Raw genomic sequence first — 13,980 nt, 5'->3', positions numbered from 1 at the left:
TGTAGTCAACATGTCAATTTAAAGTGCTACAAATGAGAGATCAATTCCTTCTTTCCTGGAGAAGAAATTAAGGAAAAACCTTTTCATGTTACGAACAGAGTGTACAAAGCTGAAGAGGTTGAAGGTGGAGATGAGGTTGTCTCCTGAGAGGGGTAAATTTTTCAATTTAGCAAATTAGAGAGGATATGCTTTCACCTTTGAAGTAGTCAGGTACCAAAATTATGCCACTTGGAGTAGGCAGGGCTGGGGTGGGAATTGCTCACATGGATTTTGACAGATCTATTCACACAAGAGCCCATTTGCTAATGCCAGCTCCCAAAGCAGGGCCTGGAGAGAAGGCTGGTCAAGGACAGTTCCTCTGCCTGATTTTACAGCGTGTTGCTACAAGGATGTTTGACAGTGCTTTCCATTCCCTTTGCATCCCTGTGGATGGTGTCCTTGGTGAGACCATCCTGCCACACACTTATTGCCTGCACGGTGACACCAGGGTGGCTTTGCTCGATGCACCCATTTCTGCAAGGGCTCTGTCCCCTTTCACTCAAAGAGGGATTTTAATAAATTATTCAGCAGCATCAAAGGCCCTGTGAGAAATAATCAGTGCTGTGGCAACGTAAGGTAAAATCTGAGGATTTCATGTTATTTGGCAGAGGATCAGGTGCTGCTGTGGAAGCTCTGCTCCAGAGTGCAGCACCCCAAGACATTGTGGAGAGGGATGAGATATCCCCTGCGGCACCTTGGTCCCACATGGCACAGCTTCTTGTCCAAACTCAACCCAGACCTCATTCCTTCTGAAGAACTGCTCTTCATGCTTTCTGCCAGAAACAGGGCAAAAACTGGGAGTGGGAACCAACAGAGGAATGCTGAGGGCAAGAGCTCTGTTCCCCAGGGATGCCGTGGAGAGGGCTGGAGGCAGCAGCACCATGCATGTGCTCATGGGTGCTCACGCAGTGTGTGCCACCCAGTGAGTCCCTTCTGCAACTGCTAACGTGCTCCTGACTGTATTTAATGAATTAGCAACATGATGAGAATCCGGAATTGGGGCTGTGCTGGTGGAGTAGCAGGAAACAACATGTTCTCTTGGCTCTGGGGCTCCTCTGACAGTACCTGCGGCTGCGCTCGCCAAGGTAACGGGGGCAGTGACTCAGAGGATGAGCAGGAGCATCTGGCAGCACAGTGCTGGCTCCACAGAGGCTGAGCACTCGGATTTGGTGCTCCCAAGCACAGATCTCATGTCCCTGCAGCACCTTTCCATCCAGGAATGAGGTGGAAAAAGGTGGTGAGTGCCCAGGGGTGCGGATCCAAGAGGTGATTGATGAATTTTCCACATCAGCCCTTTCTTGCTGTGTTATTTCCTCCTCTTGTAAGATGATGTGCTGGGATGTTTTTTTTCTTTTCTGCTTTTTCACTTTCACTCTGGAAATCTGAACCTCAAAAATGCACTTTTGAGTTTTTGGTTTTTTTTTTTAAATTGCATTGACCTGTACATCAGAAGCACCTCTTTCAGTGGGGTTTGCTACTGTGTGGAACACTGAGGTTTTTCCTGGCTTTTGGCCCTGATTTTGTGACTAGGCAGGCGTGTGCTTTATTTTAAAAGTGTGGTCAGTCTTGTCACTTTCTCAGGAGCTGCTCATATACCTGAGGTTAAGCAGGTTTCTGTTTCCCAGCTACCTACAGCTGTAATTGTAATTTAAAATAATTTCTTCCTTTTCAGTCTCATGCGAATGATCTATTCTTTAATTTCTGGTACTTCCTTAGTTGGGTTAATTCCTGCTAGTCCCCTTCATGTCCTTTTGAATACTAGAAAGAGGCTAAAGTTAAATACTTGAAAGCATCAGTAAGAGGTTTGGGGATATTTAAAAGCAATTGTGTTTTATAGCACTAGCCTCCCTCAAAGTTCCTGCTATTTTTGGGGTGATTTTTCCCCCCCTTTATTTATTTATTTATTTATTTATTTATTTATTTATTTATTTATTTTTGCTAACTGTGCTTCTGCTATCTCACTGCCAAGATTACAAAGGAGCCCCAAGAAATCAGCCTGCCAAGCAGATAAAGAAACAGATGTTGTAGAGTGCAAAGGTCAAATAAATACAGACAGCCTGGAAAAAAGGCTTTGCAAAACAGTGGGAAGCTGATTAGGTGAAAAGGAAGGGGTCTGGGAACGGAATTACACAAGGGAAATCTTTTTCTGGAGAGAAATAAAATACCTTAGTCTCCAAAAAATATCTTAGTCGATTCAGGGCAATAATAGCGAAGGAATAATAACTTACATTAGGTAAATGTGAAGCCCTGCCAGCCAGTGCACTCTGCAGGAGCCCACGCAGCCTCTGCAGCCCTGCAAAGCTCTGCCTGGTGCATTTAGACTCTCATTTTCTCATTGTTTTCTGGCCTCTGTCACACGGGGAATAACAGGGAAAAGCTTCAATCTAGGAAAGCATTTAACCAGCTGTGGTAGTTAGGACTTGTATGTACCAGTCTAGCTGGCTGCTGACCCTGATTGTGGCTTTACTCCCCATTTCTGAGTAATTTCGATAATTTCTAGCTTATTAGAAAAGAAACATTCTTTAATTAAAATGCAGTTAATTCCTGCCTCATTAGCCTGGGTTGTATTTCACTGTTCCCTGTATCACAGGCAGAGATGGGACTTGTACTTATTTCATTACAAATGCAGAATGTCACCGGGTGGTCGCTCTCGGGTACAGACAGTGACTTACGCTACAGGTTTGTCACCACTGACTGCAAAACTGTCACCCAGATCCATCCTAATGACTCCATCAACCAACCTGCCATCCCAGAAGGGACTGGTGACTAAGGGGCAGCACTAAGTGCCTGAGTCTCTCTGTCCACCGTGTGCCCTGGCAACACCGATCCCTCCCAGCGCTGCCCGGACCCTTCTCCCCACAGCGTGGGAGGAGTGCAGAGCTGGTCTCAGGTCTGCTCCCACTGAAGCACAGCACTTGAGGGTTCCCATGTCATTTCATCGTGTTGATAAAAATTAATGAGCCATGCAGCTCAATTATTGAACTGTGGCTGCGTTCTGAAATGGTGAAGTGCATGAGAAGGATGTGGAGCTGCTGGAGGGAGCCCAGAGGAAGCCACGAAGACACTCTAAGGACTGGAACACCTCTGCTACATGGACAGGCTGAGAGAGCTGGGGTTATTCAGCCTGGAGAAGGGAAGAACCTGAGAAGACCTTAGAGCCCTTCCAGTACCTGAACAGGCTCCAGGAGAGCTGTAGAGGGACTTTGGACAAGGACCTGGAGTGACAGGATGAGGGGGAAATGGCTTCAGTCTGACAGATGACAGGGATAGATTTGGTGTTGGGAAGAAATTCTTCCCTGTGAGGGAAGTGAGGCCCTGGCACAGGTTGCTCAGGGAAGCTGTGGCTGCCCCATCCCTGGAAGTGTTCGAGGCCAGGTTGGACAGGGCTTGGAGCAGCCTGGTCTAGTGGAAGGTGTCTCTGCAGGGGAGTGGAATGAGGTGGTCTTGAACATCCTTCCTAGTCCAAACCATTCTAGAATTCTACAGGCTGCTGAACTCAGCCAAAGGAAGAGCAACATTGCAGAGGTTAATGAAAAGGGAGACTAAAACCACCTGTGTTTGCTAATTAAATCCCTTCACACATCAATTAAGATTGTTCTGATAAAGACCAGGCAGCACTCAAACAGATGCTGAACAGGGTTCATCTGGTGTATCTCTGGGTAAGATCACAAAGGAGTTATTGTTGCTCATTAGTCAGGGCTGAAATCTAAATCTCAGCAAGTGCAGCTTGCAGGGTGACGTGTGCTGGCACCGGGGCCCCAGTGTGGGACTTGTTTTCAAAGAATCAGGAAACGCAGAAGAGAGGTTCCTGAAAACGGCCGGAACTGAGGCATCTGGCCAGGGATTTCATATTCACAACCGGGAGGGGAATCTAATCAGGACTCGCTAATTTTCATGAAGTCAAACACCTGGGATTCACTTCAGGCTCGCATCTTCCTGGAATAATTCAACACAAACACTGTATATTTATACATGGGCACTTGACTTTTCTGTTGTTTGATGAGACTGCAATTTGTCTTCCTCTTGTGGTTCCTGCAATCCTTCCTCTCCTGCGGTTTCCAGTCAAATTACCCACCTCTACCCCAGGACTGTTCATCTGTTATGCTTTGGATGTTGTTGGTTCTTCAAAGGGAAGCAGACAATGCTTGTTTAAGCCAGCCCAAGATTTTATTTGAACCAGGTTCTGCATCAATCCAGAATCCAATCTCATCTCCATTGTTGTTTTTCCTCTATTATTTTCCCACTTTTCACTGCTTTTCCATTTCTTCTTCCTATGCAGTTTTCATTCTTCAGCAACATTGTTCAAAACTATGTAGAAGTCAAATGCTTCTGCTTTTGTATTCATATCTGCTGTTTTACCTAATCTCAGCTAATTCTTTATTTAACATCTAGTTTTACCTGGGCTGACAGGTGTATTTTTAAGCTGTAAATACCACAGATAAGACATACAGAAATTTTCTTACCCTGTGAAGCTGATCAAGGTCCTTTTCTAATATGTCACTGAACATCTGAATTCTCCCTTTCTTCCAACAGCTTCTAGTGCTGGTTTTGGCTAAGATAAAGTGGGCAGTGCTGTTTGGATTCACTGCCTAGCTGTATTTCCATCTCATTCAGTGGCTGGGGTAGGATGGCTAATTGGGCAGGCAGCTTGTGCAGGCAGCTCTGGAGAAACAGAGAGGGAAAGCAGAGCTGTGCCTGGCCAGCTTGATGCCTGTGCCAGTGTGAGCACCAGGCCAGCTGGGACACTGAGTCAAGGAGCTTTTTGTAGATCCACAGAATCATTTAGGTTGGAACAGCCCTCTAAGATCATCGAGCCCAGCTGCTCCCCCAGCAGTGCCAAGCCCAGCACTAACCCATGTCCCCATGTGCCACATCTACATGTCTTTTAAATCCCTCCAGGGATGGTGAATCCACCACTGCTCCGGGCAGCCCGTGCCAGGGATGGACAACCCTTTGGATGAAGAAATTTTCCTCATATCCAATCTAAGCCTCCCTTGGTGCAACTTGAGGCCATTTTCTTTTGTCCTGTTGCTTGTTTCCTGGGAGAAGAGACTGTTTGACTGTTTACACACACACATGCAGGGACAGATGGACAAATGCCTTGGGAAGTCCCTGTGATTCGTGGTACAGAAACTCCTGTGGATGGTCTTTTTTGTTACACAGTAGGTAAAAACTGGAGCAGCTGTGATGTATCTTAACCAGGGAGAGATCCGAAGGCAGGGGGGAAAAAAGATGTTTTGAAATGGAGTAAAACTTGCTGCCAGGTTTTCCTCTGAGAGCAAGTCCAATTTCTTTCTCTCTTTTTTTTATTTTTCCTTTTGGTGCTGTGCTATTCCTCCGTGGGCAGGAGGCTGCAGGCATTTCAATTCTCTTCTTCAAGTCCTTATTTCAAAAAGGGCCCAAAATATGTTCTCTTCTAAGAGGCAGTAAACAGCAAGTGCACAATGCGGCTTCTCTAAGCCTCTCTTCTCCTGTCTCGGGGAGAAAGGAATTCACCAAGCCCTAGAGCCTGACTCACTCGCTGTGTGAGCATGAATTAACCAGGAATGTTCGAGAATTATTCCTGAATAATTCATGAACCTGAATTAATCATGCATTTTCATGAATTATTCATGAATAACTCATGGAAATGCAAGGTTTATTCATGCTCCAAAAAACCCAAGGCTTTTTCTCTTCTATTCTGCTCTCTCTCCCCGTAAGAAACAGACCTGAAACAAGCTAAGGAAAAAAAATAATGTATGTATATGGAAAAATAACAGGAATAATAATACTGAAACAAAACAACCAGGGAAAAAAGAAAGCCAAAGCTCTCCTTTTCTTTGCAGTGAGGACAGCAGGTGGGAGCTTTCCAAGCCAGACAAAGGAGACCTGACAAGGAACTGTGGTGAAGGGACAAGCCCAAGGCAAAGAAGTGTCTGGTCACCACCTCTCCCGGAACAGGCAGCTGAGACCTGGAGAGACAGGAGACATCTTGCAAGACTCAACACCTGGAGCAGTGCTAACCAGGCAAGGAGCAGCTCTGTTGCTATCAGGATTTTGATCTCTTTCTTTCTCTGTGTGTTTGTGTAGTTTTGCTGCCTTCATTAGGGTAAATGAACAACTGGTTAGTGGGGAAGGAGGGAGCAGCAGCAGCTATGAAGATCAGTGTTTAAGGATCATTCTTTAAATGTTAAAGCAAAACCCCTCTAGAGAGCTTTTTGGGCAGGGTTTTTTGCTGTTTGGAATGTGGAGCTGTGTTTCTGGGAGGGAGAAGGCTGAGTTATGCATTTATCTCAGTTTCTGGTCTGTAGCCTTCCCTGTGTTCGGGAGAGGGCTGGGGGCAGGCTCCTGCTGCAGGGAAGGGGATGTGGGGAGACAGGCAGTTACCACCAGGATAATTTATATATGGTGCTACCTGATAAAAATAAATGTCACTGTGTCTCTACCAGAAGGGGGTTGGAGAGAACCAGGTGTGAGACTGTGCCAGCAGGGCAGGCTGGCAGGTTTGGGGAGAGTTATGGTTGCTGCAAGGAGGTTTTCTGTAGCTGATGATGGTGGAAGGGGGGAAGGCGAAAGTTCTCCAGGGTGAACTTGAACCTTCCAAGTGAGGAGAATCACATTCAGGCTTGACTTTAATGTGGATGTGGAGGCAAAACAAGAAATTGCAATATATTGGCTCCTAGCTGCCCTTCCTCTCACCTTGTCCCTGCTCCACCTCTCCTCTCCCTGCCCCAGCTCCCTCCCATCACCTTTGGACACCGTGGCCATTCTCCATGCTGTGCCCAGCACACAAGCTGAGCTCCTGCCCCCAGAACCCTTCTGCCAAATCCTGCTGCCAAGCAGAGCAGACAGGACTGGGGTGATGCTCTGCCAGGGCCCTCAGGAGCTCTGGCGGGTGATCTCTGCTTGATTTTTTCCCCATCCATGGTTGAAAGGTGCAAAGAAACCCCTCCTGAGCTCAGCAGCCTTTGTCTCCTTAGCTGCTCCTCTGGAACAGGAGGTTTTGGAAGTCACCATCAGCCTGGCTGCTGTTTGATTGCTGAGCACTCTGTTTTCTCCAGGGCTTTAGGTCTGCAGATCCAGGAGGGGAAAGAGGGTATCTCAGTGGGCAGAGAAGTGACCAGGACCCAGGATCCAGCTACTTACAGCTTTCCTACTTGACTGCCTTAGATATATCTGTCACTGGTCTGTGCCTTAGTTTCCCCACGTGTGAAATGAAGGGAATTTGCTGTTCCCCTTATCAAAGCACTTTGATGTTTACTGGGGAAAATAACTGCACAGGCAAAGCAATGATCATTTCCTGGAATACTCCTGAGTCTTTTTGAGTCTCTTCTCTGTACTGCCTTGATATCACACAGATACAGCTCTGCACTGTAGCAAATTGCTGTAGAACCACTGAAGCCATTTGAGCTGTGATGGTTCACAGGGGCAGAGGAACCAGCCTGTGTCTGCTCAGTGGCTTATCCAGCATCTGCCCAAGGTGTCCTGTGTGAGAGCTGGTCTTGCCTGACCCCAGGTGAGACATATCATGGCTGTGTCTGCAGTTCCAATTCAAATTGAACTTGGATGCACTGAAGGCACGTGGGGCTGTGCTCAGTCAGAGCCAGGGCATCCTCCCAGCCAAGGGGTTTAGGATGAGGCAAGCACAGAAGGGCAGGAATGGGAAAGGAGAAATAACTAGTAAAGATACAGGGAGAAGTATTTTCTACCTGCAGGCTGCACTGCCCCAGGCAGAGCGTTGTTTGCCAACACTTCCAACCATGGGAGAGCCGGGAGCTGTGCCATAACATTCCCCTGCTGCTCCCCCTGCTCCAGGTGGGCAGCTCTGATGTCGGCCAAGCTCTACGTCCTCATCAGCTGGCCCGATGGCAGCCGGGTGATCAACATGGAGAACATCAAGGAGCCCCGCAAGCCCTTCCACCTCTACACGGTGGGTGAGCAGGTGCTGGCCCGCTGCCCCGGCTTCAGTGGGCTCTACTGGGGCATGGTGGAAGGCATAAGTGGTGAGTGACACCCCTCTGCCCTGGGCTTTGCAATTTGGGGCTGCTCGGGACCGACCTGTTGAGAGGGAGCGCTGAAAAAATCCTCTCTTCCCACAGAGCACAAGGATATTTTAGAGAAGAAGCTGCTGGAAGACAGGCAGCTCCTGGAGAAGTTAAGTGAGTAAGGTCTTTTGGGGGATTGCACCCTTCTACTTCCGTGGGGCTTTTGGGGTGGGAGGGTGCTGAGCACATTGTAGTCCCATCATAAATTTCACATCACGGCAATCAGGGTAAAAAGCACTGGGAGGGAGATGGGAGATACACAACACTGATGCCCCATTGCACTTCTTGAGCACCCTCCTTCCTTCCAGAAGCAGAACCGGCTGTCCACAGCATGATGCCATCCCCACCAAAAAAATCCAGGAAAACCTTCCCAAAATGGACCCCGGGGAATGCATCCAGGAAATACCACGGTGACAGGGCCTACCCTGCAAAGCCACTGCTGAGGGCAGGTGAGGACAGCCTGCCCCATGATGCTGGCAGCTCCTCCATCCTCAAGGAGAGACGTGTCCTGGGCACTGCAGCAGGAAGCCCCTGCTCACTGGCAGGTCCTCCCCACCCAGCCAGCGCCTTCACTCCTCCATCCACCTTCATCACCATGGCCATGCCGGGGCCAGGGACTTCCCAGGGTGAAGAGGAGAGGGCTGGTCCAGCTACCAGAGGTAACCTTGGTTTCTTGCTCTCCTGCCTGGTCCTGAGCGGCACGGTGGGATGGGGACCTGCAGAGCAGCCAGGAGACCTCTGCTTTGCTCTGGGGCTGTGTGTGCTTTCTCTCAGGGCTACAAAGGTTAGAGATTAAATTTTGTGGTCCTTTTCACCTGGGAGATCTCCTCCAGGAAGGCTGTCTAAAGGGAGATGCCTCTGTGATGGTGTGTGGTATCTGCTCTATCAGCCATCAGCTCTGTCCCCTGGGATAGCAGTTCACTCCCCACAAGCCAAAAGGCAATGTAGCCTGCCTGAACAACTGTCAAACACCCAAAAGCCTTGTGTCTCAATTAGTCAAACCTTTCCAGATTTGCCTGTTTCCCTGTTTTTCCACTCACCACTACACGTGTTAAATGTACTTATGTTAGTGTGTTATTTACCTGCTGACTGACAGCAGTGTCCAGAGACACGTTGGCTCTGCTTACCTTGCCCATGGCTTCTTTTGTGATGAGAACAGGAGAAGCCCTTGAGATACCACCTTTTTCTAATAACAAAATCCCAATTGATCAATCCTGGAAAACATGTCTGGATCACTCTGTTTGTGCAAAGGGAATAACCTGTTGCCATGCAATTTAGCAGGAGTGCTTAGATGCTCTGTTCTGGAGACAGAGGGATTCAGGACCTTCTCAACAGCTGATTTTTCAGCTTGTCTCCCATCCCTGCTGCAGATTACGTTGCCTTGCCAATGAAGAGGAAGTCAGATGGCATCTTGTCCCAGTGCCAGCAACACATCTGTCTGAACAGGTAACACTTGAAAGAGCAGTGAGGACCCTGAATGTTTCACACCATATACATTGATTTCATAGCATGGGGTCTGTCCACTCTGTTTCCATTCCCTGGTGGTGCTTGATTTGAGTAAATGTTAACAAACAGAGGCTTAAACCCAAAGCACAAAAGGTAACAGGAGTTTGTGTGGGTAAATACAGCAGAGCAATTGAGTCCCTTTTGCTCTGGAGTCCTGGTTCCTTGGGGGGGTCAGTGGTGGTCCTCCACATCTGTATGAGAGGGGTTGCACAGGAGATTGTCCATGGGAAAAACTTCTGATATTCCCTCTCAATCCATTTTATTCTTGCTGCAAATGAAAAAAGAATTGACTTTGCTTTAAATTACAGCCTTTGAATCACAGATAATTCTCATCAGGTATGAATATGACTATGAGCATGAAGCTGTTTGTGGCAGTGCTGTTTAACTTGCTTGTTTCTTCCAGCCGTGAAGAGCAAAAGATTGACACTTTGCAAGAGATGGATGACTTCGAGAGGGTTCAAAAAAGTTTCAGTCCTGGTGAGATGGAAAGGTAATTAGCAAAAGAAGGCACTTGTTCTTAACTGTGTTTTCTTCCTCACTACAAGAGTGAGCAGTGAGACCACAGCTGTGTGACAAAGTGGTGCAATTTAAGAACCAAAAGTTGCTGAGTCTCTCTATAATCAGAGCCAGGTGTTTCTGACTGTAGGGCTTGGAGTTAGAGATGCAAGAAGGCTCTAAAACAGTGCAGAAACCACAAAGCTCTTTCCTATAACAATCAAAATGACACCTACCATGTTTGAACATGGTTGTGTGTTCCTTGTTTTATTGTTCATTACCTTGATGACAAGTATCCAGTTATAAAGGGATGCTAGGGGACAGTTTTCTTGCAAAGAAATGCGTGCCAAAAAGATTCACATTACGGTTTTTGCGTTGCAATTTCCCACATTTCTGTTGTTTAGTACCACAAATATGTGCCTCCTGGGACTTGCAGGATAGGGCTTACGTTTTTCCTTACAATTGAGAAGAAAATTGAGCATCAAAATCTCCATATCTGCATGACAAGGGGGAGCTGAGAGTTAAACTGAACATTCCTGAGTTACTGAAAAGTCCAGACCACGTCATTCTTCTCTCTTGCTTTACTCCTCACCCATAGTTGGATGGGCTGATACTCTGCCAGAGAAGTTGTCCTGGCCTTTCCTGAAGGAAGTGTGTAATCACTGCTTGGGTGGAGATGCTACATCCCTTGGCAATATCCATGGTGAGGCCACGGCACCTTCTTGCCTTTACACATTCAAGTTTAATTTTTCAGGGTGGAGAAGATAGAGCAGCTGGAGAGGATGGTGTTTGACCTCCAACAAGATGTCCTCTCTCTGAGGAAGAAGGTGCAGAGGCTGGAATCCCTGTCCTTCCAGGAGGAACCCCACCGGCAGCCGTGCGAGGTGGTGGAGCTCTTCAATGGCTACACCAAGGAACAGCTCAAAGAAACCATCAGGTTTGACCAGAAAATCAGCACAGCCTGCAAGACACTGCTCTACAAGCTCTTCACCTCTGACTACATCCAGAGCCACTCCATCACGGGGCGGAGGGGCAATACCTTCCGGGAGGCAAAGCCCATGATGGACGAACGCTGCATCAAAATCATCAGGGTGCTGTTGAAGCAGAAGTTTGGAGATCACCTCAGTGACACCGTGATCACAGAGAAGATACAAAATGTGCAGAAAGCCCTGAGGCAGAAGTTTAAGACAGAATGTCTCTGAGGCACGGGGGGTACTTGGTGTCTCCTCCTGCCATTCTCGTGTGTGCACCTGAGCAGCCCTCCCGGGAAAAGATGAGTCCAATCTGCTGCTGTCCAGTTGATTTCCCCCAGGGAAGCAATCCAAGGGAACCGTGTGCTAAACACAGCTCAAACCTTTCACTGCCAAACCTCTGCCCACGTTGATTGAGCAGGAATTCTGCCCAGCTTGGCCGAGTTTTTGCACATCTGCTAGCACTCTACAGGTTCCTTCCTACCCAGTCTGTGTGTGAACCTCACTGCGGGTGCATGTAATTGTCTCTGTGACTTTTTGATGATGTGCTCAGAAGCTGAGGGCTCCCACTGGGTCCAGGTATGGGTCAGTAAGTCAGCTTTAACCTTGCAGTGGGTTAGGGAGAAATGTTGGCTCTGGGATAGGGAGTCCACCTGTGGATGGAGTGTGTGTCACCTAACAGGGCTTCTCTCTGCATGATTCTGGTGTCCTCCTTCTGCCTGTGGGACAATATTTGTTCTCTTTGCTCCCAGTGAATGTGTTTTACAATTTCCTGCAGTAACTGAACAGCAGACTCATAAACAGCACCATAAAACTTTCAGAGAAAGATAATTTCATTTTTTTCTCCCTCTGTTTTAATGTAGCTGTATGGAAGAATTGTCTTCACTTACAAAAACCTCCTGAAAAATAGAAGTGGTCACCTGTGGAAATTACTTTGCATTAATTTTCCTTTCAAGACCAGATTATTTCCATGGAGAAATCCTGTGTCATTTTCACGACACAAGAGTGAGGGATGAAGGACAAAATATGGCCCACTGTAGTTACATCTTTACTTCAAAGATCAGACATGCTATGGACACAGTCACCATAATTTAAATACAGTATTCATACCCTAGTTAAGAAATGCCAAGTACAACCAGAGAGTTTGCTGAGAGACTATAGAGAAGGGCTAGAAAGACACATCTTTTCCTAAGTAGTCCAGAGCTGGAGTTTGGGTGGCTTAAAATTGTTTTTAACAGTAAATGAATAAAATGCTGACACCAGTCCACTTAACAGAAGTGCTGCAAAATGCCAAACATTCTCTTTTACAAAGGCTTCTCGAACCAGAAATTGGTTTTCTAAGCTTAACTTTTAAATTATTCAGGAAAAGAAGTGTCAGTGGTTTTGCATTAATCAAAACATTTGGTTTAATTTATATGTTTTGTTGTGTTTTCAAGTATTCAATTTCTTCAGAGTTACATGAGAAATAATAAGACAAAATAAATGTATTGGAAAAACAAGGAGCTGTTTTGAAAGGGAAAAAAAAAAGAAATGCGTTATTTTCCGAATTTTCCTCCCCCCTCTGCCTTTTTTCTAGTTGAAAAACAGAATCATTAAAGTAGGGCTAATGCTATGAAGCATTTTGATTTTGGAGGGAGATACGCTTGGCAATGTTTCTGGCACTATTTTCATCAGATGTTTCTAACAGTCACGTTAAATTGGTGTAGATAACAACTAAAGATATTCCTTCTGTTTTCCCAGTGCAAATGCTTTTCCTAACTCTCTGTTATGCAAAGATGCTGGTGATGATTTCTCCTTTGCAAGGACCTTGACTCGAGCAGCAGCTGGAGCAGGTCTGTTGTGATCACTTAGAGCTGAGAGTGCAGCCAGTCCTTGAAAAGACACTCAGCCTGATCAGAACTGCCCCCAAACCTCCTCAGTGCAGAAACACACCCAGAAATCCAGCAGCCTTGCTGGAAGCATCTTACCTTCCCACCACAGGGAAGGCCTTAGGCTGGTATCACTGCTCAGGGAATGTATCGCTGGTATCACTGCCGCAGGTGATGTTTCTAATGTTGACTTACCAAAGAGAAGACTGAGGAGGCACAGCCTTATCCTGCAGAACCTTAAAGACCATCTCATTCCAACTCCCTGCCACGGGCAGGGACACCTTCCACCGGACCAGGTTGCTCCAAGTCCCATCCAACCTGGCCTTGAACACTTCCAGGGATCCAGGGGCAGCCACAGCTTCTCTGGGCAATCTGTGCCGGTGTGCCTCTCTCAATCTTCCCTCCTGATGCCTCATCAGATCCCTCGCCAAGCTGCAGCCTTGAAAGCCAGCTCACAAATGTTATTTATTAAAACAAGTGCTGCTGCTGTCCTCCCCTGCTGAGCCCCCTCTGATGAGCTGCAGATCATTACTGCAAGAGGAGGGAGAGAAAAACCCGAGAGAACGGACTTGCTGTGGGGCGCGATGGCTCCCGAAACAAGTAGTCTCTAATCAGCTCCCCTGGAAGCAGATGAGCTGGGTGACCTTTCTGCTTGAAAGACCCTTTGGTGGCTCCCTCAGAGGTGACTTCACAGCCTAAAACACTTGCTGATATTCAGCGAGTGCTCCTGGTAAGTGGGCTGATGGATGCTCCCCGGCTCTGTGCGCAGCACTGCCGCAGCACTAATGAGTCGATGCTCAAATGGGCCCTTCTCGGATATAAAAGTTGTCCTCAGCTGCTCTCAAAGGCTTTGATACAGCAGAGAGGGTTGGAGAAAGGCAACGCAGGCGGCTTTTCGTTAAACTTAATTTTTGAGGTGTTTGCGGGCCGGAGGCAGCGTTTCCAGGCTAATTGGGAGCCCTGGCAGACATCAGCGATCAGACGTCACCGCGAGGATGCCAATGCTCTCACCTCCCTGAACTCTCCTGCTCTGGCTAATCAGCCTCAAGAGGGGGATCATACTGCACTGAGATGTGG

The 13,980-nt window shown here is 47.4% G+C and overlaps 1 protein-coding gene across 5 annotated transcripts; it reads left to right on the top strand.

Moving 5' to 3' along the window:
* Nucleotides 1-31: 31 nt before the first annotated feature.
* On the top strand, nucleotides 32-12,767 carry LOC108506304. 5 transcript variants are annotated; one of them, XM_017833169.1, is made up of 8 exons: nucleotides 32-152; nucleotides 5,865-6,045; nucleotides 7,834-8,021; nucleotides 8,118-8,177; nucleotides 8,372-8,722; nucleotides 9,434-9,509; nucleotides 9,973-10,059; nucleotides 10,819-12,767. In XM_017833169.1, exons 3-8 carry the CDS (start codon nucleotides 7,847-7,849, stop codon nucleotides 11,264-11,266), a joined length of 1,197 nt encoding a protein of 398 aa, XP_017688658.1. In that variant the 5' UTR covers nucleotides 32-152; nucleotides 5,865-6,045; nucleotides 7,834-7,846; the 3' UTR covers nucleotides 11,267-12,767. The 5 variants fall into 5 exon arrangements, with proteins under 5 accessions (XP_017688658.1, XP_017688656.1, XP_017688657.1 ...); XM_017833167.1 differs by lacking the exon at nucleotides 32-152 and adding an exon at nucleotides 4,605-5,201; XM_017833168.1 differs by lacking the exon at nucleotides 32-152 and adding an exon at nucleotides 4,605-5,205.
* Nucleotides 12,768-13,980: the final 1,213 nt, after the last annotated feature.

The sequence above is a fragment of the Lepidothrix coronata genome, unplaced genomic scaffold (assembly GCF_001604755.1).
Source record: "Lepidothrix coronata isolate B3197 unplaced genomic scaffold, Lepidothrix_coronata-1.0 Scaffold212, whole genome shotgun sequence".
Classification (NCBI taxonomy): domain Eukaryota; kingdom Metazoa; phylum Chordata; class Aves; order Passeriformes; family Pipridae; genus Lepidothrix; species Lepidothrix coronata.
The sequence above is the reverse complement of the archived record's forward strand: the minus strand, read 5'-3'. Positions and strand labels throughout refer to the sequence as shown.